Genomic DNA, 27,636 nt, shown 5'->3' on the forward strand with positions numbered 1-27,636 from the left:
ACACGTGCTTTACATTCTATTTGCATCTGAGTCATGAATTGTTCTACTGATATAAAATCAACAAAATATAAAACTTTCTTTCCGTAATGATGGTTCACAATGAATTGCACTTATTTATAGTGCATCAAGAACCTTATCCTCAAGGTTTTTTAGTTTTGAAACAAAAACTTATAGTTTATATACTTAATCCATGATAAACAGATTGTCACTTATCTTAAATTCAAAATATTTTAAAAATAAAAATTTGTTAGTATCTCATTTTTTGTTCTTGTAAGTAGTCTCCAAAACTACTTAAATGTCCTTTATAGTCTTCAAATTAAAGTAAAGGTCATATAGACAATCTATTCTTGAAATTCGAAAGAATTTAGTTTCTGTTAATTTACTTGCAAAGAAATGATTTAAAATTGTCTGCAGCATGTTACAGCACGTCTCAAGCCTTCTCTTTTTTCTTGTACTATTTTTCTAACAGCTATTGATGATGATTTAGAGTACCAGAAAACTTAATATCTTTAGCAAATTTGATGTTATATTAGAGATTCAGCTTTCAAACATTTTTGAGTCTGGCAAATGCTCATATATATCTCTACAAGACATCAACTACAACAATTATTAAACCAGACAGAGCATTATTAACTCATTAAATGAGGAGAAACATAAACTGAGCAACATCAAATAGACGTTTGGTTTGGACCATGTAATTTAGCAGCACTGATGGGATGGGAACATTAGCATACCTTCTAAATGCAAAGACACATTGAAACAGGTCCAAATGCGCAATTCCTGCAGAAAGATGAGCATTCTTGTAATCCGAAACTTCCAGCTTGGTTAGGCCATCCCAGAGGGTGTTGGAAGCTGAAAATAATACGTCTTTACAAACTTGGAATGATTTTTTGAGCTGGACTGCTGCGGTGTTTTGGAACAGGTGGTCTGCACACTGATGGGCATAGATTGCTTGAGAATACATGCAAAAAAGGACTGAATAAGTCAAGTCTGTAATGTTACTGGTGCCCCTACCAGTATCTGCTGATATACAATTCAAGCAAACATTGGGTTCCAAGGTTTGGCTGCATATCTTTCGGACAAGCGTTTTGTCATCCTCTGCCTCAACAGGTTTGGACGACAGCAGAAAAACAAGCAAGAGAAATTGAGTAGCAATGGTGAAGATGACCCCATGACCATATCTAAACCAATCCATTTTTGCTTCTCTCCAAAAAACTCAAGCAGCAAAATTTAACCTGCTAGCACCTAGGAAGAAATTATGAGGGGTGCAATCCTATTTCTACCAGTGATTAATTAATTCAATGGTAGTTTCTTCTTCCATACTACAGCTGTTTCCTTATGTCTGATATGGGATCTAATTGAATGCTACCTCTAAACGTATTCAATATTCCCTGGACGTTTCCTTCTCAGGCATAAACATCTTTGCAATACATTTCCAAGCACTTAATGCTGTTCTGGCAGTCTAGTTGTCCTATTTTGTAATTACTGGATTTGGCTGTCCTTCGTTACTTTTCTATCAATTACTTTTCATTATGAATTAATGGAGAGAAAATTAATTGATGGAGAGCCGGATCTGTAATCCCTATGTTAATTTCATTCTATTTTAATTCCATTACCAAAGAAAATGACAATTTATACAAGTTTGCTTGTGTTAATTTTTTCTGATTTCTCAACGAAAAGAAGCCAAGTTATTACATAGATATATGACTCTCTTTTTTTTGAAAGTGAATTATATATATATATATATATATATGTATATGTATGTATGTATGCTGAATAGGAACATCAAAATACCGATTGAAGTCTTTAGCCATGAAATTGCTGCAGACTTAGTGCGGAACTCAGCATACAACAGATCATAACACTGACACTGCAGAGTATCAGAAACACCTGTGTCACCTAAAATACAACACAAATTACAGCTTCAAAAGCAAGCAAGGCAATCACTTAGGAACACAACCCCCGGCATTCCTAAACATTGCAACACAGCATTATCCCCTCACGCAAGCTCGGAAAAATCATTCGCCAGAAGCCCTTGTACTCATCGAACATGACCAAACACTCAGAGCCTCACAGCAACCATTCGAAACAGCTTACTATCAGGCTCCATGAGGAAAGACCACCAAGCTTCCATAGGCTGCAATGTGAGAACGGTGCCTTGCTTCTGGGAGAACTCCACTACACAGCTCCTTTGGAAAGAGCTGGAGGATATCAAACATACCTGCTCAGCTCAGTTGGAACAGAGAGCAAAAACCAAAACGCCAGCAAGGGAACAAAGCAGTCTCGGTTGGTGAGTTGCCCCCTTTTCTTCTTCCAAGCCTTTCACACATATAGATATATGACTTAATTATCATCTGATAAATAAGAGTTTATCAAGCGGATTTGATGAGCATATTTTGTGCTAATCAAAAGCAAAGCCCCGCAACTGATATTGTTTCTTTCATTTTAAAATCCCACATGAATCTTTTTATTTTTTGTTTTGCTTCTTTCTGCAAGTAAGACAAACGTGCAGATGCCATCCACCACCAGGTTGGCTGAGCTAGATTGGACAAAACCTCCAAATTTTGATAGATATGAATGGGACTGTGGAAGTAAGCAGAGGTGGCTATTGGGCAGGTTGCGATGAGTTGGTTTTATTTAGGATTTTGGTCATATTAGGTTTTAGTTGATTTCAAGTTTAGCTCTATGTTTATACGTTTCACAAATTGAATTTTCTTTCATTTTGTTTTTGGTTAAGTGAATAGTTTTATTGATTTGATACAAGTTTGTTGAAATTAGAAAACAGGGATATAACACAGTTTCTGTTCTCCAGTATTCTTGGCACCCAGAAATGTTCATTAAGCTTTAATGCAACAACTCAGTTCCTCATCAACACCCAGATCACCACATAACATTTCCAGTCTTAACCACCCAACCGAATAGACATTACAAATATATAGCAACCCGCCACTTTGCAAGACATATCATTGCAATTGCACCCATACACATTTGATCAGTAGCTCTTCCAGCCTACATTACCTTTACAGCCACGCCACGAATGATTGGTTACGGTCCACCCCTTGTTTTGCTAAAGAATCAGCAAATTGATTTGCAGGCACGCCAAAACAGCGCACACTCTGGAGCATCCCGTAATAAGTCAATAGCTTGAAAGGTTTTCCACCATTTCCATGATCTTTTATGTTTGTCAAGAACCCATCTTGCCACCCTCGAATCAGACTCAATAACCAAAGAATTCTTTTCAATCCATGGCACATAATTCTGCATGGTTAGATTTTGAAATCAATTGGGACCAGAAAATAAAGGCAAGATTTTGAAATCTATTGGAACATAATCTGGCTCAATAAATCCTTATTGGCTTGTCAAAAAGACAAAGAAATTGAGGTAACTTGGTCCAGGTCCAGGGATATGTTAGAGCTGGGTGATTGTTCGACTGTGACCCAGATGAGAATTGGCGTGCGAATAAGACTCAACCCAAATGGCCAAAGCTGCGCTGTCCGGGCGGGTTTAACAGATGTTGAAGCAGTTACTAGCGTTTGGGGAGCAGTCCAAGTCAATGTTCTAACCCTTTTCCCTTGTGTCCAACCTCAACATCCACTGTGATAGATATCCTGACTTTTATGTTTGTCCATAAAACCATTAATTCTTACTGAGGCCCATCTCTCTTTAAATATAATTCTTTCAGTAAAAATTAATGATTTAATCTTTTTTAAAACCGGAAAAAATCACAGGGTGATAAATAAGAAAAAGAAATGCATGTGTTAAGAAATGAGAAAAGCCCAAGTAATGTAATTAAGTATAATATAAACATATATTATAAATAATGATGAAGGATAATTTAGGAATATAACAAAATTTGATGTCCTTGTACTCATAATATAAGGAATATTAAATTTTGTAACATTCTGACTCTTTTAAATGTTCATCACCAATTAAACTTTAAAGTTGACAAGATTTATATCTAATTTTTTAATAATAAATATCATAAAAGGATAGTGCAGGCATACAACGAACTATGTACCTCTAAAATTTATATATTTATATAATATTATGGGTTTTTAATAGAATTCCCATGATTAGGATCGGTTTGATTCTTCTGTTTTAGAGAATGGGATTTAAATTTGACTCTTTTAAATGGAGAGAATACATGTACTTATTTTATCACTGTTTATCAAAATATTCGGATATGCGACATGTAACGCATTCTACCATGTACGTGAGAAGCACCAACAGTGACAACGTTATTCGACGTGCCAATCCAGACTGCAGGATCCAAACAAAGTCAAAAATGTCAACAAAACCCTGCTCCTTGGCTTCATACGAGCCCTGACAAGAGAGCTCGAAAACTAACCTTAGAAGCCAAGGAAAAAAAAGATATTTTTCTTATAATCGGGGATATTTTATATTATCTAATTCGATTAAATAAAATTAAATATTTTATAACCAAATTTGAATTTGATAAAAAGTTATTCAATTTTGATTTTATTTATAAAGAGAGATAAAGGGTCACTAAGCGAGAATTGTAGCACACCACACCCCAAAGGAAAAATGTAATTGCTTAATGCAAACGGCAACTTGACCGCTCAACTGAAACTGGTTTAAGGTATAATTCAAACATCATCATACATGGAACACTTTACAATTCAAACTATTCCATCTAACTTCATTAAATTAAAAACGTTAAGTCTAATCTAAAATGACGTTTTACCATAACTAAAGAAACACCGTGTATTGTATGATATAAGTTTCAGCTTCCGAAAGGTTTTCTATTCTTAACGTCTGCTTCTTTTTCATATATACGCTTTCGGTGGGGAGGTCAGCGATCAAGAAAAGCATCATCAAAGCTAATAAGGAAATCTTATACAGCAAGTCAATTCATTAAGACCACTGCTTGATTACTGTAAGCTCTGAGGAGGACAATGCATCATAATGGCAAATGAATTCTAAGACAGAAAAGAGCGCATAAAAAGGATTTGACCAGGTGAAGTAAAGAGAAACCAAGCCAGTGGGAGTGGTTTGCTTGCATCATTACAAAGGGTAAACAAAGTGCAAGGCATTTGCTGTATAAAGAGCAAAAAGGGAAACGAAAATGATCATTGATTCTTCAATACTTTGATGGTTGGTACAAAATAATAAATTAAAAAAAAAAAGCAAAAAAGTGATATAAAATATAAATTCAATTACCATCCAAAGAACAGTAATTGAATCCCCGGGGTAAAAAAGAAAAAAAAAATAATAATCATATAATAGTATAAAAGACAGCCCACCGGTCCCCGAGACACACCTGTACAACAAGAACCCCTATCTCTCTCTTTCTCTTTCTGATGTTACCCTTTCATCTGCTTGAAAGCAGCTTTTCATCCTGATGCGGTGACCAAATGTGTGACATGCCCAAGGAAAAAGTAAAGAAACAGCTGCCAGCAATTCAAAATCCTAATGGGCTATCTTCAAGCTGATTCCTCTCATGGAAGCAGGAAATTTCTCCAAAACAAACAAACTTTGGGATGTACATGTATCAATGGGTTACTGAAAGCTTTAAATTGACACCATTATTCACCAAGTCATGCTTTGTCAGTCCTACTTATGAGTCGTCTCAGTCACATTGCTCTGTGATTCCCCTGCCTTGCTCTCCATATCGGTTGATTCCTTCATTGATTCGATTTCCATGCTGGCTGTACGGCTCTTTCTGTTCCTTCGGTCCTGAAAAAGATTTTAGAATTCTATATCAGGGCTTTGTCAATGGAACTCGTTGCATGATGATCATAGAAATCTAAGCAAAAGCTAAAAAGAAACATAACCTTATATCTCAGTTAATGAATGGAAATATCTTGACCAATTTGGGAAAGGTTCAAGGAACTACAAAAAAGGCAACACAAGCTAGGGAAAAAGTTCGAGGACATTCAAAACCACATAATTTTGTCATTTATTGGTTTATCATTGAAGGAAAAATCTCCACTAGATGATCATCATCTCACTTTAAACAGAGTACAGACGTGACCACAAAGCTCCAGAGGATAAAGACATGACAAATAATATAATGATTCATGTTTCCTCTTGTTGAATCAGTCAAGCGGGTAGAAAGTTATGAAAGCCTTTATAGTACTAGCTGTCTGTTTTATAGATAGGATCAGGTTTCCAAATCAAAAGAATCGTACTGTTTGTTTCACAAGATAGGATGTGCTCATTCAAGAGAAATAAAGTAATAGATAAGAGTAAAGACCAGATCATACTAAATGTCATGTGAGAATATGACTACAAGCTTGAGCATCGGAAATTCATATAACATCAAAAACAATTCACAGACTTCACGAATTGTGCTGAGGCATCATATCATGGTTATTAAACTAAAATAACAAATATAGAGATTATCCCCACCAGCACCTACTCAGGATAACACAGGTTCTCTGCCTAGTGGGATTCTCCTATGTTCTTTTCATTTCTCCCTTAAAGTATGTAATAGTGAAGGGAGGACAGGGGATGCAAAGGACTGATGCTGTACCAAAGATACTGACTACAGAACTAACTATTTCACGCACTAAAATTTGCACCTCAATGCCAAAGATACGCACTACACCTATTACACAAATATTTCATGAAAAAAGAAGCCATAAAGAAATAGACATGAAAATAATATTAATCAACCACCAAATAGAATCCTTGTACCTCACGAAATGGGTATTCATCAGCTTCAAGCATTTGTACAACCTGACTCATTTTGGGTCGCTTATCTGCATCAGGATCAACGCATCTAAGTGCCACCAAAAGAGCACGCTTGAGAGCACGTGTTGTGGGTCCAACTTCAAGATTTGGATCCACTACTTCCTCTGCTCTTCTTGTTCCAACCATCATCTTAAGCCACTCAACAAGGTTGACCTGCAATATGCATATGGTGTGCTGATGAGAAATTCTTGCACAAATTAGCTTGAGTTATATGAACAGAAGGAACTAAACACCGTGAGAGGGAAAGAGCAGAGAGTTTGATGGAAACAGTGTTAGTCTGAATTGAATAGTACCTCATTAGCTGGCCTCCCATAGTCGACAGGGTCTCTTCCAGTGACAGCTTCAAGCAAGAGGACACCAAAGCTATAGATATCACTCCTCTCATTTAACAACCCAGTATTAGCATACTCTGGTGCCACATAACTGAAATTCACATAAGAAAAATTTCAATCAGAAGATACTCAGATACAGTGACAGATTGTTCCTGGAGAGAATTAGAATTTAGAATTACCCAAATGTCCCCATAACTCTAGTTGTGATATGACTCTCTCCCGAACCCAAGAGCTTGGCCAGTCCAAAATCAGAAACCTTGGCATTGAAATCATCATCAATCAAGATGTTACTTGATTTTATGTCCCGGTGAACAACTTTCGGTTCTATTGCTTCATGCAAATAAGCAAGCCTGCAACCAATTATATAAACCAGCTTTTCATCTCATTCAGTTTTTTAAGGCAAATGATAACTTTTTCCAATTATTTCTGGCATCAATTAAAATACTAATCAGAAGATGAAACATATTTCTAGCAATAATAAAATATCTAATGTTTTTTACTTTAACCAGAGAAGAGAGTTAAATGGTTAGAATTTGAATAAAACCTATATTTTACTTGAATGACAAAAGCATTTAATGATTCACACTTCAAAATTTTTATATCCAACAAAAATTATTAAAAAAAGAAAAGCTTCAAGTTTGAACAGTGAACTTACGCCTTGGCAGTACCAAGAATAACCTTCATGCGAGCCTCCCAAGTAAGGGTACCATGCTGGCGCATTGCCCCATGTAGCCATTGTTCCAAGTTACCATTATTCACATATTCATATACCAGCATCCTATGTAATCAACCAGCAATTAAAGTTATAATCTGATTTGCAGTCAAATCAAACTCAAATAACTATAAAGACTGGGGTAGGATGAGAAAAGCCTAGCATGCATTAACATATTAATACACAATTATGGTTAAAAGTGAAACTGCAATGAAATCGACGAATAAATCGATGAAACATATTCAAATTTCACCTGTGAACTCCTTCTATGCAATAACCCAGAAGCCGCACAAGATTCTTATGTCGAACATGACCAATGGCCTCCACTTCAACCCTAAACTCTTTTTCTGCCTGTCCCCTACAGATCCAATTCACCAATATTACTACAAAATAAATAAAAAATGCATTAAAAGATCTAAGATAGTGTCTCAGAAGATATCCTTACAGATTATTAAGAAGCTTCTTTACTGCTACTTCAGTTCCGTTGATCAGTCTGCCCCTGTAAACCACCCCATATCCACCCTCTCCAAGCACATTCTCTGCTGAGAAACGATTTGTGGCGAGCTCAAGATCCCTAAGAGTAAACCAGTGACCCCACCCAAGATGTGAAATTTCTGGCAGACCAACTAAGGGAGAGGCTGTTACTAGTCCTCCATATGACAATGCAGACTGCTTTCGGACCGTTCCAGAGCTCCCTTCTTCCCCTGAATGGGAACTAAAACCTCTCTCATGATGGTAAATGGAACTACATTGACTGATATTATCAGGATCACTCGATTTGCTTACCCCCAAATGAGCTAGCATTTTCTCTGAATTTTTATCACTTGATTTATCATGAACAGAAAGGAATAAACTTTCAGGATGATCATTGAAGCTCTGAACCCCGACCTTGTCAACCTTGATATCTTTTGAGACATTTGGTATTTGAGAAAGTGGGAACTTGTCTACTGATCTTCTGGATCTCCTTCGAAATGTAACCCATATAGATAAGATACAAAGAATCAACACTATAAATGCCCCAACAGATATACCAATCAAAACCCAAAGTTTTAGACCCAAAAATGATGTCTTCTTTGATAATTCAGCATTTAAGGCGCCTTCAGATGACATATCTGATCTTCTGGGTTTTAACAGTCAAAATTGTATGTAGTCTCTTGTACACCGGACCAAAACTTTAATGCATTCCTATCTGCATACCAGAAACATGTCATTTAACACCGAACATATCAAAATGAGCAACATGTTTAATAATTTTCAAAGTCCATAGATGCATTTTTTATCAAATTTTATGCAGAATAGGCTATATGTGATTGACATTTCATCCATGCTCATCAAAACCATCCTTACACTCAAATCTGAAGACCCAAAAAGATAATAAATTCCATAAGATTCTTGGCTTAATCTGCACCCACTTACAAGAACCAAAAAGATGAAAAAGAAAAGGAAAAAAAATAGCACGAGAATCTGATACCACATGTAATGACGTTCGTGACATTTTTAACAGTTTCTTGAGTAATAAAAAAACAACTCTTTTTATGCATTTGACAAATCAAGAAAAACCATTCTGTAAACAAGGCAGACCAATAAAAATTTCACAATAAACTCAACATTCCATGATAAAAATACACCCCAAAAAAGAACACCATTTCTATTGAAAAATGAATAACTTGTGAAAAAGCATCACTTATGATCCAAGTAACAGACAGAAAAAGTAATTCAAAAAGAGAAAGCAATTACCTTGATCTTCTTCCTTGAGCATTCACAGAAGCAAAGAAAAAGCCTTTTATTTTAGCATCCAAGAGGGACTCTCGATGAGCAAAAGATAAGAAGCCAATGCAGAACAAAACCCAAAGGCCTGAAAAGAGGTATAGCTGCAATTGCAAAGAGAAGAGTAGTATACAAGTAGAAGCCTTTTCCTTTATTTTTTTTTTTTTGGTTGTGGCCTTCCAAGTGGGCCAAAAAAAGAATTCAGCTAATGATAAAAAGAAATGGGCAAGAAAAGGCCAGACAAAAATCTAATCTTTCAAGCAAAAATGTAGAGAGAGAGAGAAAGAGAAAGATAGAAGCTTACATATATAAGCAAAAAAGAAAAAAGAAAAGGGAAGAGGTGGGTAAAATGGTTGGTGGGTCTTTGGGTGTTTGAGAGAAAGCTGGAAAGGAAGCTTAGTTTGCAATGGAGGAAACCAGAGAGAGAGAGAGAGAGAGAGAGAGAGAAAGAAAATAGTAAAGGAAAAGCAAAAATGAGGTGAACAAGGAAGGTGGGCATTTATAGCTGGGTAAAGAAAAAAAAATTCCACTGAAAGCATAGAACAACACACACAAAAGTTTATGTTAAAGAAAGTTAAAGAAAAAGAGAGAAATTGAGGAATGGATAGAAAATCATTAGAAAAGAAAAAGAAGAGTCAACCCAAATCCAACTGGAGGAAAGTGACACAGGAAAACTATTCCTAAAAATAAAAATCTAAGCCTACCTTGATCTCTACTTAATCTAAGCTTAATCTCTACTTACCAAATTGTCCTTCTGTCTCCCATTCATTTAATTCTTAAAAAAATTCATTTGCAAGTAATTAGCATGTCTTCATCTGTCATGAAAATGGCTTTGTAGAGTACGATTCAACCCTTCCATCCATAGACAACTCCACTGTACTTGTCATTATTTTCTTCTTTGGCATTTCATTTGAAGTTACTTACTCGTAAGGCTGTTTTACACACATACACACACATGTATAGATATATGTTTTATTAATAAATAAATGAAATAAGTGTCATTTGAACACAAAAACAAAAGATATTTTTATTTAGATTGCAAGAGTAGTCACTATCTTCAACCATTCAACTAATACATCTCACTGAGATTTGGTAGGAACCCAACTTTCCACTGGGAAACAGAAAAAGATGCCATTTATTGGTGCTACATTGGGGCCATTTAATTCAACTTTATTTATAACTATCTAGACCTTCGCAAACAAATCCAAGATTGTATGCTCTCGGCCTTCCATTTCCATTCTTGCTTTCTTTCGAGAACCAAACTTTGTTGAATGCACATATTAAAAAACAATTGAAGGGAGAAAAAGCATCCTCGCTTCTTTGTTTCTTTCTAATGAATTCAATTTCTTTCTTTTTTTTCTTTAGTAATAATCATGAATTTGTTTTGTAGTACTTTGATAGAGAAAAATCTTAAAATATTTAATAATTTACCTTTTTGACTATTTGTGGGTAATAGAATTTAAAAAGTATTCCAATAAAATTTATAAATTTATATCTGATTCAGATACGTAGTAAAATACTATTATTTTTAATAAAAAAAATAATACAAATATTTAAGATTGAAAGAGGATTAGATCACTATTAATTAAAAAACGGAGTTCATCGATTATGGATTTACTACATATGAGATCCCATGTAGAATAAATTTGAAATTGGAAAATATATTTGGTTGATTGATTGACAGAAAAGTTAGCTAAAAGAGTTGATTGTATTTATCAAAGACACATGGTGTATTGAATTCAACACCCTTTCTTTCATCAAAGAAACCTCGGAATAAAGGGCATGGTAGTATGAAATTTCTCCAATAGGTCCAAATTATTTGTTTTAGTACTGCAAGTCCAAATTATTTCTATCTTATCCAAAACTATAAATCAACTCTAATCTCTAATTAAACCTGACAAGCATTGACAGTCATACTAGTAGTATTAATATTTGCATTGCATAAAGTTGGTTGATATACTTCAGAAGCCCATTTCTATCGAGTATAAATAAAATAATCGTGAGACTTTTGAGCAGCCAAAACAAAGTATTTTTTTAGAGTTTTTGAATGATTTTCTTGCAACGGTTCTCAAGGGTAATCATGTCATTTCAAAGTGATCGAACCTAAATACGCAATATTCTGAGATTAGATAAATTAATAATTTCCAAAGGAAACAAGTGTGCCTCTTTCGGGGATATAATCATGGGGTTTAGGGAGAAGAGAAAGGCCCCGATGGGGGGAGTTGTGGCGTGTGACAGCCTTTGATTTCAAGCATAGCTTTGCAGTAAAGTATTTGTGTTCGATTAAACAAATCCTTTTCTTTCTCAGATTTACTTTAAAATTATATAAATTTTTTTATATAATTGTAATAATAGCTTTGTGTTTGTATTGTTAGTTTTTTTCTAAGGGGCAAAAAGTTGTAGCCAATGAGGCATGCATTTGTGGGGCCCAGTTGAGAGATCTGTGAGCCCTAGCTTTGACTTGGAACATCCAAGCCATGATAAGTATAACTCATGTGACTCAGCTTTGTTTTAACAAATCTAGAATTATTCAGATCATATGGGCTTCATGTGTTTTAAGTGTTTAGGGGATCAGCAACCCCACGCGCTTTGCAGCTGAAATCCCACTCGTTTTTCTTCTCTTGTTCAGTATCATCTTATTTTGATTAATTAATTAATTAATAAAAATTAATGAAGGAAATTATAATGGCAACTTGTTAGACTCGTCATCATAGTGGCACAAAATAAATATTATTATTATGTAAAAAAAATGAGAGAAATGTGTTCATATTTCTTGTTTTTGTCCACACAAACTTTTAACTTCACAATTTTATTTCATAAAAAACATTTCATAAATTAAAAAGTAATATAAATCTTTATATATTTAATATCACTTTAATACATAATTAATATAAAATTTATTACTTTTCTCTTCAGGATCATGATTGAAAGTTTCTCTTCAATGTAAAATTTTGTGATTATATGTTAAAAGCATTATCTCAACGATGTATGGTACGCATTCACTCGAAGACCGTGACACTTCACCGCACAACACAAAGGGTAGGAATGCAGCCATGGCCATGGGAAATGGGGATAGATGCTACTTTTTCGTTCCTTGAAGTAATGAATGCGACAGATACACACATATTCATACATTTTTGAACTGCTAAACTTTGTCTTCAGGAGGGGTCCCTTGTACCAAGGATAGAAAAAAAAACTAAAAGGGAAAAGAAGGCTTGGTCCCCGAATGAATTATTTAATATCAAATAATAACTATATTTTTATTAATTTTTAATTTTAAAATATATTTTATTATTTTAATAATAAAATGTATGTACCCAAACTTGGCTTTTGAGAACAAAAAGCCCCAACCTGAACTTACTTAAAGCACAATCATGTGCGACCAGTTAAGCAAAACACACACGCACATACATTCATGAAGTGAGAATAGAAGTTGAACATAATTAGATACGATTATATGAAATCCAAAATATTATAAACTTCTGCAAAGGACACCACATTATGAAATAACAAATTTCTTATTGAAAAATAGTAGTAACTGCTCTCCTACTATGTATTATACATCAACTAAAATGATCAGCACCGTGTTCCCCCCACCACTCCCACACCCACTCCTAAAATAATACATCAACTATTCTAACACGTACCAATTAAGATCACTGGCTAGTCTTCCAGATGAGAATGTGACTACAGTCATGCTATATGCATTGGCTCAGTTAGTGTCTGAAACACATGTAATGCTGCATAAGCCACCTCTAAAGGTTGTGAGCCATTGTGCAACAACAATAAAAACGGATGATGTCAGTTTCAACCTCTATAGTCTTACCTTGCGGTCAATTATATCTAGACTAGACTCATTCTTGATAAATTTAGGAAGGGCCATGTATCCAATCCTTCTGCAATGAAGATTTGAATATTCGAAGCAGCAGCGATGCTTCCCTCGTGCCTAGCTTTTTTATTCCATAGCCCTTATAGACACCAAGTTTGAGTGCTTCTCGTCCTTCTTCCACAGCTCTTTTTCTAACAGCTGTCAGTAAACCTGACCCTTGAGGACCAATGCCATCATCTAATTTTCCATTTTCCTCAGGTTTCTCATTGGCCATGTCACCAGGCTTTTCTACAGATTGATGCTTGTCTTCTCCCTCAGTTTCAGCTCCATCAACCTGAACGTCTTCATGACCATCAGACTTGCTACTACCCCACCATTTATTTGTAGCAATTGATAACCCATCAGATGGGAATCCATACTTAAATTCATCTGATGTTGTCATTCCTGTCATCAAGCTTCGATGGCCAAAATTCAGGGCCTGCCCAGTTTGTATGTTTTTTGTTCCTTGTTGCTGCAAGTTAGGCAGTGCTGCAGCACCTTGTAATTTGGATAGTTCATTGTTTTGTGGTTGAGAACTGCTGCATACAGAACCATGAAATTGGAAACTTATTAAAACAAGGATAAGGATTAGGCAGGAAAGTCTCAAATGGTCAACAATCTGAAAAACTGACATTCCAGTGGGAGAGGAACAGTGCGGTTCAACAGCAGTAATTATGTGCAAAGAAGCATCGACAAGCATACATTTCTCATGAAAGAAAGTTTTATACAGTCTGAACGACTACAATACCAGTAAGTGAAGACAGGAGTTGAAGAGCAATAATCAAGTGCAAGGAAGCAATCAAGCAAGTCTATATGTGTTTTTGCAACAATGAATAGCCTTTTAACTTGTAATCTGTCATCTGTTTGAAGCTGGGAGTGGTGAGCCATAGGACCAATGACTTCCTCAGTTCTTTTTGATATGGATAAAAGAGAGAATTGAAGGGCTTCAATACCATTATCTTTAACCTCTCTCATATAAGTGGGACTCTAAATAGTGATACAAGTCAAAACTAGCTCTATTCTTCTCTTGTTGTTCTTTTTGACTAAGAGAAGGAAACTCACATAAACACCCACATCTCAAGTGAGTTTCAAAAGTCTAACAGAGAGATGATGTGATGAGATAATGGTACAACTATCTCATGTCATCATCTGTTAACTTTTAATCTACATCATTAAGAGAATCCTAGTGAGAGTTTTAAGGAAAGACAAGCGTGATATCAGCAATGAATCAAACATATGACTAACAGAAATAATGTGCTTGAACTCTTCTTTTTGCTTAACTACCCACAGAGGAAAAGAAAAAATATCTGTTACAAGCGTAACACAAGAATCTATTTATAGAAGTTTGGAGAGGCATTATTATGTGTCCACAAAGCACTAAGATGGAGCTCAACTAAACTATAAGTATGAAGAATACATTTAACAAACTAATGGATTGGTCCTTGTTTACACTAGATAAGTTCCATGAATTAGTTTTTCTTTTCTTAAAAGAGAAAAGAAGAAGAAAAAGATCATAACTTAAAAGTTCAAAACTTGATTTTTCCTTTTATGTTGCATGTTTTTCTACTCCTTGCTAGTATATGATCTACCTTTTTCTTATGAGAAGATATATCATGGTAGATTTTATTTAGCATTATCTTCAATGGTTTTTATTATAGATTTTCCTACTGTAAAGCATACGAACACAACTCATGGTGATTTATGTGTGCACAAAAGTAAGAGAAGCATAAAACACACAAGTAATAATCAACATGAATCAACAAAAACACCAACTTGACCACCAAAAAGTAGTCAGACACATGAACACAAATGCATCCAATTAATCATGACGACATCAAATTGTACAGATCTTGCTACATCATACCCCTGCCGATGAACCTTTGACAGCTCTGTGAGTTCCTTTCTTCTTTCTCTAGCTGCATGCCTCTTAATTTCTTCAATGCTCTTCCCGGCTAAAAACTGGACCACATTTCAAAATCACATCATACATAGAACAGAACATTGAATAAAAGAGAAATGCCAAAATGAAAAAATTAAAATCTTTCCCAAGAAAGGAAAAAAAAAAAACCATATCTATATAACAGCATAAACATGTAAATTGTAAAGCAGTCAGAAAATAAACATGGGTATCAAACCAAATTGGTTAAATATTATTAGTTTTAAAAAAATAAATGGGTAAAGAATTGAAATTTCTTTTTATCTTCTAACAAGCTAAACTACCCAGCATCCATCAGAGCTTATGACAGTTTTCATCCATTTATCTAACTTTAAATCATACTAGAACAAAAAAAAGTAAAATCATGGCCTGAAGAAAGGGGTTACCTTCCGATGAGGCCATCTGTCAAGACCATTTTCACGGCAGATTTTCTTGAGAGCACTGGCGCATACACCTGAGGATCGAGAAACAATCATAACCAAAATGCCCAAAAGAATTCTCCAATAAACATACCTTAGAAAAAGAAGAGAGAAAAAAAACCAATTACCAAGAGTGGAAGCGGCGTCGTAGAGAGGAAGAGAGAAGAAGTCGGCAATGTCATCGAAGGATAGAGATTGAGTAGCTGCTGAGCTTGAATTCTGTTGTTGTAAGCTCATCATTTGATCTACTCTAATCCAATCTTAATTTTGTTTTTTTTTTTTTTTTTAAAAAGGAAAATAATGGCTAAAATAATAAAAGGGAAAGGTTAAGTTTTGGGGAAAAAAATTCAACAGGTTTCATCTTTTTCTTCTAGGCTCTCGGCTCTTGCTGTGGCTGTCCCTCTCGAGTCTTGCCCCTTTGGGTTCATGCCATGGTTAATTCAATACGGTTGGGCTAATTAGCCGACAGTTTCGATAACTTTAACCCTTTCTGATATCAAACCAGTTGGGCCCAATTTGAGGCACTGCTCTTTCTTGTATACAAAATAAAAAAAAAACAGAAAAAAATAAAACTTTATGATATCACTTTCCTCAAATCTAAAAACTAAATTTTTGGGATTAGGTCCAAAATTGTTATCTAATTAATATGATTAATCAAAAAATTTACCACTCATGGATGTAATTTTAACATTTTATATTTAAGTTAATAAAAAATGGTAAAAAATTAACAATAAATGATTATCTACGGTAAATTTTGTCCATTATGTTGGTAAATATAAAATTGACCAAACCTCCGCAAAAATTCCATCCCCATATCTTGACCTTTTTAATTATGATTTTTTATTAATATAATTATTAAATTTCATTATTGTATTTATATTTATGAATTTCAAATTTCAAGTTGATAGAAAATATTTAACTGTTTATTCGAAAATAATATAATTTTTAATCATTAAATTTACAATACTTGAATCAAATTTGATTCCTTTATAGATTTATGTAATATATATATATATATATATATATATATATATATATATATATATATATATAAAAGGATGTCCATATTGTGAGGGGCATCATTACGTCTCAAAAATCTTTACTATAAATATTAATAAATAATTAGAGTAAAGTGTTCTCGTCTTGTTAACTTTTAATCATAATTTTATATAAATTTATTAATTTTTAAAATAGACAGTTAGAATCAAAATGTAAACACTACTAACAGAAAATATGAAAAAAACTAAAATACTCTCTTTTCTTTCTCTCATTTTTTTTCTCTCAAACAATGTGGTCGGTTGACAGTACTTTCATTCATCAACTGACCACCTCATGGTAGGTGCTCCTGAAGGGAGGGGAGCACCAAAAGGGAAGCACCAGAAAGAGTGCTCCCTCCCTTGGGAGCACCGATGCTCCTTTTCCTTAGGGAACACTGATTTAGTGCTCTCATCTTTCTTGAGGAAAGAAATTTGTTTTTGCAAGAGAAAAAAAAATTTAAAAATAAAAAATTATAATTTATATAGGGATAATTTTTAAAATCAATGAAGAGTAAAATTATCTATTTAATATTATCATGTCATCAAATTAACAAGAACATTAACAATTAACTAATAATTAGATTTATATGTTTAGTAGAAAATTTTTTTTAAGATAAATTTTGTATTTCGAAAACTAATAAATTCACGTGAAATCTTGGTTAAAAGTTAAGGAGAGAGTATTTTACACAAATAAATAATATATTATAAAAAAAGCAAAACAATTTGATAGCTTAATTGTCTAGTCTGTCCTAATATGCAGTGGACTGTGTTGAGTTGTACCGCTGTCCACTTGAGCTAAACCGTTCTTTTCATCTATTTTATTATTTGCTCTTCGTATTCGTCTTCGTCTTCTTCTTTTCAATTTGGCCTGCTCAGTTTCTTCCACTCATGGGGAAAATCCTATTGCAACAACTCTGAATCATGTGTTTTAGTAGATTTAATTTGCTGTTCTAAGTAGGTGGAGTATAGCGGAGGTTTTCTTCTTTCTTTGTTCATTTTTGTCAATTGACTTTTTTGTCCTTTCTTTTTTTCCACCAAGCCTGTTTTTTATTTTTTATTTTATATCTTTGTGTGCTTTTTTTGTTAATTTCAAAAAAAATTAAATAGAATTTCATGTTTTAATTTTTTGTTCTTGGTGTTTTATTTCCCTGGGTCATTTTGCTCTTTATATATCCATGTATGTGTATATTATGTATGTTAGCTTGTAATTTCAAGATTCTAATTTGTTCCCTAAACTCGATATTCATCATTTTTCAACTCAATATAAAATATTTTTAAATTTGAAATAGATTTCGTCAACTTTGTAACCAGCTCGACTACCATTAAAATTGATTCAATAAATCTTAAAATCGATTAACAAAACTTTAAAACCGATTCCATAAACCTTAAAACAGATTCAGCAAACCTTAAAATCAATTTAACAAAACCCTAAAATTAATTCAACAAAATCCCAAAATCAATTCAACAAATCCTAAAACTTGCTCACAAAACTCTAAAATGGATTCACGAAATCTGCTGTGAGCTTGATTTGGTTTTTATCTAAAGTAGTAATTGTGTAGGGAAATGCATACCTATTACAAGGGGTGCCAGAATTATCGTGGAGGAAGCTCTTGAATGCTTAAACAACGGAGCCTGAGCCTGGATATTCACCCAAATTTAAACTTTTGGATAAAGCTTCGAGTTGTTCTGCTTTTGTCTCGTAAAGTAATATCTTAAATTATATGATAAAATTATCTGTGGTCAATTAGTAGGCCTTGATCAACTCGAAGAAGCTCAACAAGCAGAATCCTTTGATCAACGCCGAGAGAGAAGCTCAACAAGCAAAATCCTTGACAACAATCGTCTCTGAAGAGTACAACACTATTTTTAAATCTCTTGGAAGTGGGATCCATATTTTATGGGGGAAAAAACGTGATTCATTCAGAATACAGGAAAATTATTATATAAAACAATCGTCTTTAAACAAAACAAAACAAAACAAAACAAAAAAACTGAAAAGAAAAACAATTAATATAAAAAAGAAAACAAAACTAATAAAACCATTAATTGAAAAATAAAACCAAATGCGGATTTTGTTCACCTCAATACAGAACATCAATGGTAACCCAAAATGATCTGGTTCCCATCTTTTCTCAATTGCTCTGCTTGTCAACGCGAACAGAAGCAAGAAATCGAGAGAAACGAGTCGCAAAACAGAAAACCAAAATATCAAACTGGGAAAAAGAGAAGAAATTTCTGGAAGCAAGGGTATGAAAAAGACAAACAAATCAAAAAAGAAAAGAGCAGTGAAAAAGAGCAAAAAGAAAATGAAAAGAAGAGAGACCCAAAGAGTAAACAAAAGTAAAACAACTTTTAATATACGTAGATATGGACATCTCCCTATTTTTGTCTTATCAACGCTAAGTAGAGCAACATGATCAAGTTTAATGTAGAGACATTGAGCATCATATAAAACCTGAACTGGAATAGTCTAGAAAAATTGAGCCATGGTGGGGAAAGGGAAGAAGGGGAATTAGTTCATTAACTCCGACGTTAGCTTTGGTATGCAAGGCACTGCATACAATTGCCCATCCCAATTGCAATTTGATGGAACTAGAAATAAAATATATTTTAATTGAGAAATTCAATTTAATGCATACCTCCAATCCTAATATTTGTACATACATGAGTCTTACTTCACAGATAACGATTGCAATGTTTTTTTTTTTTTTTTCCAAATTAAAAAACTACTATAAATATTTTTTACTGTTCTAAAGAGTATGCAATAAACAGGTCAGAAGAATTGCTAAAACTGAATGGAGCTTACAAAAATACTATGGCTGATCCAGTCAGCACAAAGAATTCAAGCGTACTTTACTGGAGATGTGATGTCTTTCTCTTTCCTTCCTGTAAGGATCATAGAAATCTGGAGGCCTCTGCTGAATGCTTGGTTGAAGAGCAGTCGCGCTTGGAACTCCGACACAAATGGGAACCATGACGAGATAGCTATGGGCATGAACAATATCAGACCCATAACATACTCGTATGCCCTTGCCAGCTCCTTTATCGAATCCCAGAATCCTAAGCTTTTCAACACTGACCTCAGTGCTTGTCCAATCTATGGATGGCACAACACAAAAAGAGAAAACATGGGTTTAATGAGATTGCTGCACTTAATCAGTGACATATGCTGTACTTAAAGGACAATAATGTTACAAAAGAGTAAGAAACAAGAATTAGTCTATCAAATAATCTTTATAATTCTGAAGACAATCTTCAAAAACAAGATAATAAATAAGGGTATGCATTAGTAGTTTTCTTCACTGTATCAACCAGCTAGAATGAAGGAACTTACAAACAGCATGTTTGGGGATTCCAACTCTGGCTTGAAAATATAAGGTATAGGCCATACCCGAGTGGAAAAAATTTACAAACTTGGGAATCATTGTGAGAAAAGTTGCAAAAAGGTAGATGGAACAGCGGTAGAAAACATATTTCAGCTAGAATATCTACAACAATTAAGCAATCAGGAATCCTAGTTGTAATTAAGGCGTTAGCTTCAATTCTTCTTCATGAGAGATTCTCGAAGCTTTTAGGGTTGCTGTGAAATATACTAGTGAGCAATTTAGCGAATTTTTAATTAGTTTTTAACTTATAATGGTTGCCACCCACTGCCAAATTAAAAGAATAATAAGTATGCAACATTTAAATTGTGCAGCTGCTAGTATGATGTCATAAAATGTATAAAAAGCTGTCTTATAATTTCTGAAGTTTAAACTTACAAGAAGAAGTGCCCATCCAGTGGGCAGGAAGGCAAGGATGGCAGCAAATACATCCGAGATTGTGAGTCCACATACTACAAATAGGACAGTCATGACTGACATGAAACCGAGGAATAGAAGTGCCTTCAGAATCCTGAACATGAGCTGAAAGTCGGTACCAAATCTTCGCCTACCCATTGATACCATCTGCGAACAAGGGGAACACATAAGCAGGAAGAGTAAAAACAAAAATTAATATTTATGCTACTTGGAAAAAATTAGACAAATACGAATGCATGAGTAGCCAGTGGAGCATACTGCCAGTTCTTTAAACTTGAAGCTACCCTAGAAATGTCTCTCACTTAAATTGTTCATACCTTTAACACCAGAAGGACTGTTACCATAACTAGCCAAGAAAGTCCATAAACCTACAAGGAGGATCAAGTTAGACAGTAGGAAGATGGAAATATGAACTAGTAAAATTAAAGAGAAAAATTTCCATAGAGAAAAGAACCATTAATAGGCAAAAGCAAATGGTATATAATTGAAGTTAGAAAATTATACCAGTAAGCTCTTGCTGTGATGAGCTATATCAAGGTGGTAGACAATCCCATACTGGAAAATGAAGAAGCGAATTGCCAGGATAATCTCAAGCACCCTTCCCCTAATAGTAGTGAATTTAAGGTGTAGTTGTTCTTCTTCCCACCATGATTCCCAACTTTTATTAGGGTCTATACCAATACCACCGCGATTTCCCATCCACCTCTTCCAATCTGTCCAGTCATCCACGGTTTTTTGCCAGTCAAAACCAGATGGATTAAACACAAAAGGGGCAAACAACCAGGATCCAACCAGGAACCACATGGAGAATGTGATGAACCAATAAAGACTTGAACTGCGATAGGATTCCCCATAAACTTCATACAGGACCAATAGTATGAGCAGCTCCAACCCTTTTACAAAATGACTTCTGGAGTACAGCCTGTAGTTATCCGCAAACTTTGCATGAAAAACAACAAACCCGCGACCAGTAGCTCGATATTTAGAACCACCATGCAAGATAGTTCTTCCGAAATAATGTGCTTTTGTACCAAGCTGAAAAGTAAAGAATACTGAGGCCAGTTGTAGCTGCATGATGATAAAGTCACCGAGAGCAGTACGAAACCCTTTTTCCAGGCCAATTTCCATAACCATGGGCAGGACCAGCAACAGGCCCAACTGGAAGACTGACTGTGTAGCCAAAGCTTCTTCGAGGGCCTTGCTCTGATGTACGGTTGCATTCTCAATAATCTCTTTTTCCAAACCACCCATAACCATATACAAACGTCCATATAAGAACACATATACTATAAGGACCGTAACCTGAATTGAAATAATGCCCAAATCAAGCTGTAAGTAATTAACCCAAATCATTTAAGAAACAATCTTTCATACTTGTAACCTGATTAGACTATATAAAATTCTTAGAAAGCAACCTAGTCACCAAAAATTTGGAGCAGTCCACTTACATATCATCTGTGACAAACATCTACCAGTATGTACTATAGTTTCTAAGAACAAAATAACCAAAACAAGTTTCTCTAGTTAACATACCATGCTACTGAAATAGAAGCCCACAGTTGTGAAGTAGAATGATAACATTCTATAGAAATCAAACCGACGCCCAAGCCTATAAACATCCCGGCTAAGTGTCTGCTCTCCATTTCCATTGGCAACCTTTGCCTCAAAAGCAGATATCTGATTCATCCCAACATCACGCCCTTTTCCGACTTGGATGTATTCATGATGTGTTACATAACCCCCACGTAAAGTAGAATTGAACCCTGAACAAGATAACACAATTAACAAGCTGACTATGGCTTCTGGTTAGAGTATTTGGCTGACTGAAGATTACCAGCAAATATATCCTCGCTTAAGTTAATAATTTTTGAAGCTTTGCTTATGCCACCTCTTGTTATATGGAAGATTCTGTCAAATATATCAGGATGACCATAATGGAACCTTACCCTGGAAAGGTAAAAAGAAACATTTAAGAGAAACTCAGATGATAATGCAACATAAATAAGACAGCTCAACTAAAATCTTGCAAGGCCATAAACTTTGGACTTTGCACAATCATGGTTATGATATATGATTGGAATTAACTGATATCAGATATAAAAGATAGACATCAATAAAGAAGTAATGGAAATACAGAAAACTAACATGGCAGGCTGCTCAACATATACTTACAAAAATTGTAAGAAATTGGGATAAAGACCAAATTTACCTTTCTGCTAGGTTGATGGATCAAATTTATCACTAATCTTTAAACTGGTGCAAGTTTATCATTGTACTTTCTAATTTCGTTGCCAAATGATCAGAAGTTAGAATATTCAAACGTTCCTTTATTTTCTCATGGAATATTCTTTTACCATTAACTTTTGACCATTTTTTAACCAAATTAGAAAGTAAAGTGGTAAAATTGCACCTGTTCAAAGATGAGTGGTAAGTTTGAACCATCACCCTAAGTAGAGAGCTAAATTTGAACCTTATCCCTAGAAATTTTATCCAGTGAATATATTGCAAACATATGGATAAACTTCCGACTGCATTCATTTCTACCTTTTTCTTTACAATTTCTCATCTTCCAAAAAAGAATTTCATTGGTACTGAGCAGCTCCAAAGTCCTATGAGCCACTAAAAATATGTACAAAAATAACAAGTGCCACTAATATATATGATCATGACAAGACATCCATATGTTAGATATAAAATGATCAATCCTTAAACATACTTGCGGATATGTATTGAAAGAGTATAGTTTGCATTTACCTCACCAGTGCAAGTTTCCATTTAGGTTTCAGTGAGCCTAAAGTTAAGGGCCTGACATTTATTACATGTATATAACATCAAATGTATTAATAGCAATTAAGCTTCACTGAAACTTAACAGCCTTATTATAATAGTGAATGGTCATATTTTACACAGCAAACTTATTTACACATGTAAAGCCTGATGATGATGCCCAGATTAAGATAGGTTAAGCTGGATTTCTAACCAACACTAGAATTGAACAAGCTGTGCATAGTATTAACATTCCTAAGCTTTCATATCAAGCTCTAGTCAAGTCAAGATAGAATTAGGATGTTACTGTTTTGAATTGCTATTAAACAAGAAGGATGATCAGGTTGGGTCAACTGTCCAGCAGAATTCATTTATTATGGGCTATATGTATAAAGATTTTGCATTAAATTCACTCCAATGCTAGTTGAATTGATATGTTGACAAACCTTGAAAAGCAATGGTATTGTAGAGGAGAAAAGATATCATGTGATCAAACGGAAATGGGAGAACAGACTTCCTGCTAATTCCTCATTAAGCTATTTTTTGCCTAATTCAGCGTGTTCTCATACACAAAAGCAAAATTGTAATGCAGTAATGTCACAAACTAGGCATATCTTGGTGATTTAATCAGCTATGGGGCCTATCTGAGTATCATAAGTCTTGTGAATTGTCTTGATGTTTACATTATTCTTCATTTATCTATAAGTTGGTGTTTTGTTTGCATTTCTGATTTAAGAAGATAAACCAATATTCCATAAATCTATAAACAACTGTATTCTTTTCATATACTAGGAGACTTTGCTAGTGACTATCACTTATTTTCTGTTTCCTTTTCTTTTAATCTCATATGCTATTCTGCTCTTGATAATTCTTATTCTTAATCTTTGCCCCCTTTTCTAATGACATGTGCAGCTGGTTCATTCTTTTCTCAAAAAAGAACCCCCAAATTCTTTCAACAACTCTAACCACCCTTTGATCAGTCCAAAATTTACTAAATGAACTCTTAAGTCATATTGATTATGTCCATCAGCAGAAAACTAGATGAATTGTTCTTTAATTCCAGCCAACTGATTGCCATCAAATTTGTTGATTGCTCATCCATTTATTTTATTGACTATATACCAAATTTGTAGGAGTTAGTTTAAGGATATTATTTCCTTTCTCTATTTTCCTTCTTTTGCTGGATTATTTCTTGATTTCTTGTACCCTAATTTCTGGTAATTTACCAGATTCCAAGACCTAATTTAGATAGGTTTTCTGGTATATAATTAGCACCTAGTAATTCCAATAGAGACTTCAGAGAATTTTGTTTCATTCTCTATTTTCATGGTATCAAAGCCTCGGCTCCTCTGACCATTATTATTGGCCAAAGCAACCATGGCAGATGCAACTCTAGAAGGTTCCTCAAAAGTGTCATCTGAACCTTCTAGAAATATGTCTTCATCTATGATTCCTACTGTCGGGGAAACCCATTATCTCCAAATAACCCAACACAAACTCAATGGGGCCAATTTCCTTGAATGGTCTTAGTTGGTTATGCTAGTAACACAAGGCAAAGGAAAACTCGGCCATTTAACGGGTACAAAGGCAACACCAAAGGAAGGAGCAGCAGGTCATTCAGCTTTGGAGTAAGAGAATTCCATGGTTATGGCATGGTTAATTAATTCCATGGAACCAAAGAAGTATTTATTATGCAAGACAACAAAGGAGATATGGGATATGGTGCATGAAATGTCCTCAGATCTGGAAAACTCAACACAATGTTTTGAGGTTACTTCTACCCTAAGAAACACAAAACAAGGTAATCTTTCAATGACTGAGTATTTTAATACTTTGACTAAGTTATGGCAGGAGATAGATATGTTTTATGAAACAAATTGGCATTGTCCTGAGAACAACTTAAAGTATAAGCAAATACTTGAAAAAGAACAAGTATTTGATTTTCTTCAAAGTTTAAGTAAGAAGTTAGATGGGGTGTGAGGTTGACTATTGGGGACAACTTTTTCAAACATTAGAGAGGCATTTGCAGAGGAAGGGAAGAAAGCAGGAAACGTGTTATGTTAAGAGTGACCACAGAGGTCATTTTAGATAACTTGTCCTAAAGTTCTGCTCTTGTTTCAAAAAAACATGAACTTGCCAATTCTGGTGATCAGCATGGGAATCAGAAAAATGATAAAGCCTGGTGTGATCATTGCCAACATTCATATTACACTAGAGAAACATGCTAGAAGATACATTGAAAACTAGCAAATTGGAAGGCACGTAAACAAGGTGAACAAAGCAGAGGTTTTCAAGTTGTTGCAGAGGAAAACAAGGCTGGAGGATTAGTTTTTAGCAAGGAACAACTTGAACAACTATAAGTCCTTCTTGCCCAACACCAAACTAGTGCACAAGTTCCAACTTCAAATTGTTCTATAGCCCAGAAAGGTAATTATCCCTTTGCCTTGGGTGCAAATTCTGAATCTAATGGCCCTTAGATTACGGATTCAGGGGCTTTGGATCATATGATTGGATGCCATAGGTCTTTCTCTACTTATGCCCCATGCCTGGGAAATTTCAAAATTAGTGTTGCTTGTGGTGCTTTATCATCTGTTGCTGGAAAAGGATCTGTAAATTTGGCTAATATGACACTAAAATCTGTACTTCTTGTCCCAAATTTAAAATGTAATCTAATGTTTATGAGCAAATTGACAAATGATTTGAATTGTGTGGCCAAGTTTTATCCATCATTTGGTGAGTTTCAGGATTTACTATTGAGGACGATTGGCAATGCTAAGATGCGTGATAGGTTGTGCTACCTTGAAGATAATGGACAAGTGAATAAACAAGCTCTAGCTCTAAGTGGTGAATTAACTCCTGTTTCCAATAAGATTATATTATGGCATAATAGGTTAGGTCATCCTAGTTTTCCATATCTGAAAGCTTGTTTCCTTCTCTGTTCAAGAATAAAGACATCAATTCTTTTCATTGTGAAACTTGTATACTTGCCAAACATACCCGTACTTCTTATACAAATCAACCATACAAGTCATCTAAATCTTTTTCATTGATCCATAGTGGTATTAGTGGTTCTTCAAGGGTAAATAATATTTCGTGAACCAAATGGTTCATAACCTTTATTGATGACCCTTCAAGAGCATGTTGGGTTTATCTTCTCAAAGAAAAATCAGATGCAGCCACCATTTTCCAACAATTCCATAAAATGATCCAAAACTAATTTGATACATCAATTCAAATTCTTTGAACCAATAATGGTCAGGAATATTTCAATTCAATTCTTGGGAATTACTTTCCAGAAAATGGAATTTTCCACTGAAGTTCTTGTATCAAAACCCCATAGCAAAATTGATGCAGGCGCATCAAGAATTTTATTTTATTTAGTATTTTCGTTAGCTTAGGATTTTATTTTCTTTATTTTGTTTAGTTTGAGATTCTTTTTCCTATCGTTATTAGAATTTTAGTACTTTAAGTCTTTATTTAGGATTAAAATTACTATTTGATTAGGATTTATCTTAACTATTATAAATAAGTATCTTAGGTAGAAGATTATTATTATCATCTTTTGTTATTTTGAATATTTATTCAAGAGGTTTTTTTGAAAACCCAATTATCTTTTTATTGTTCCAACACAATCAACCATATTCTAGCCCTAATTGTTGAGTTCTAATTGCCCTAAACCTTTCGGCTACATCAAGTGGTATCAGAGCAAACGATCTTACTATCTTGTAAAGATTTGTGCTAGGAGACTATGGTTGGTCGAGGAAGAGGACGAGGTAGAGGCAATCAACCCCAACAAGCTCAGTTGGCAGAGATGCGGAGAATGATTGATGACTTGACCCGGGCTGTGCAAGCCTTGCAACGTCAGGAACCAGTGGAAGTCCGAATGGAGAATCCGGAAGGTGACCACAACCCCATTGAGATTCATGATCTCGAGGATGATGATGAATTTGAGAACGAGAACCCCTTTCATGAAGATGGACCCGTAAATCAAGCGGCAAGAGTTGGATTGGAGGGCCGGTTATAACATGCTCTTGATTTAAACGGTGGAGGAATCAGGATCGAAGTAACTGATTTTCATAGGAAATTTCATGCGGAGGAATATTTTGATTGGGAAGCTAGTTTGGAAAATTACTTTGAATGGAAACCTATGGCAGAAAATCGAAAAGTATTATTTGTGAAGTTGAAATTGAAGGGTACTGCACTTCAATGGTGGAAGAGAGTTGAAGAGCAATGTGCACGACAAGGTAAGTTTAAAATCAGCACTTGGAAGCACATGAAAAGC

General features: G+C 34.6%; 4 protein-coding genes and 1 long non-coding RNA gene across 8 annotated transcripts in view; 1 reads left to right on the plus strand and 4 right to left on the minus strand.

Annotated features, from left to right (window-relative positions):
- LOC18612175 lies at positions 1,786-2,814 on the plus strand. Of its 2 annotated transcripts, none has more exons than XR_001927812.1 (2): positions 1,786-2,290; positions 2,497-2,814. XR_001927812.1 is itself a non-coding variant. In XM_007048814.2 (2 exons), the coding sequence occupies exons 1-2, from the start codon at positions 2,051-2,053 to the stop codon at positions 2,624-2,626; spliced, it is 366 nt and encodes a 121-aa protein (XP_007048876.2). In that variant the 5' UTR covers positions 1,786-2,050; the 3' UTR covers positions 2,627-2,814. The 2 variants fall into 2 exon arrangements, 1 of the variants encoding a protein (XP_007048876.2); XM_007048814.2 differs by having other exon boundaries at positions 2,501-2,814.
- LOC18612176 (probable receptor-like protein kinase At2g42960) lies at positions 5,041-9,990 on the minus strand. Its single transcript, XM_007048815.2, has 8 exons — positions 9,499-9,990; positions 8,207-8,950; positions 8,015-8,119; positions 7,705-7,827; positions 7,229-7,399; positions 7,011-7,140; positions 6,661-6,870; positions 5,041-5,697 (listed from the first exon to the last, which is right to left on the minus strand). The coding sequence occupies exons 2-8, from the start codon at positions 8,869-8,871 to the stop codon at positions 5,575-5,577; spliced, it is 1,527 nt and encodes a 508-aa protein (XP_007048877.2). The 5' UTR covers positions 8,872-8,950; positions 9,499-9,990; the 3' UTR covers positions 5,041-5,574.
- LOC18612177 (protein RKD5) lies at positions 13,031-16,260 on the minus strand. Of its 2 annotated transcripts, none has more exons than XM_018117689.1 (4): positions 15,880-16,260; positions 15,719-15,786; positions 15,261-15,355; positions 13,031-13,935 (listed from the first exon to the last, which is right to left on the minus strand). In XM_018117689.1, the coding sequence occupies exons 1-4, from the start codon at positions 15,989-15,991 to the stop codon at positions 13,398-13,400; spliced, it is 813 nt and encodes a 270-aa protein (XP_017973178.1). In that variant the 5' UTR covers positions 15,992-16,260; the 3' UTR covers positions 13,031-13,397. The 2 variants fall into 2 exon arrangements, with proteins under 2 accessions (XP_017973178.1, XP_017973224.1); XM_018117735.1 differs by having other exon boundaries at positions 13,031-13,932; positions 15,880-16,210.
- On the minus strand, positions 18,142-19,113 carry LOC108661386. The gene is made up of 2 exons (XR_001927182.1): positions 18,869-19,113; positions 18,142-18,633 (listed from the first exon to the last, which is right to left on the minus strand). It is a non-coding gene; the product is annotated as an uncharacterized LOC108661386 (long non-coding RNA).
- The window catches only part of LOC18612178 (callose synthase 7), a 29,283-nt gene continuing 21,024 nt past the window's right edge, over positions 19,378-27,636 (minus strand). Inside the window, exons 37-42 of one of the 2 annotated variants that reach the window (XM_007048818.2) lie at positions 22,423-22,535; positions 22,122-22,351; positions 21,093-21,890; positions 20,906-20,956; positions 20,550-20,735; positions 19,378-19,885 (exon numbers count right to left, since the gene is read on the minus strand). In XM_007048818.2, coding sequence (XP_007048880.2) covers positions 19,631-19,885; positions 20,550-20,735; positions 20,906-20,956; positions 21,093-21,890; positions 22,122-22,351; positions 22,423-22,535 — 1,633 coding nt within the window. In that variant the 3' untranslated portion in view covers positions 19,378-19,630. The remainder of the gene's footprint in view (positions 19,886-20,549; positions 20,736-20,905; positions 20,957-21,092; positions 21,891-22,121; positions 22,352-22,422; positions 22,536-27,636) is intronic. The other variant, XM_018127830.1, reaches the window with a different exon arrangement.

This window comes from Theobroma cacao, chromosome 1 (genome assembly GCF_000208745.1).
Source record: "Theobroma cacao cultivar B97-61/B2 chromosome 1, Criollo_cocoa_genome_V2, whole genome shotgun sequence".
Classification (NCBI taxonomy): domain Eukaryota; kingdom Viridiplantae; phylum Streptophyta; class Magnoliopsida; order Malvales; family Malvaceae; genus Theobroma; species Theobroma cacao.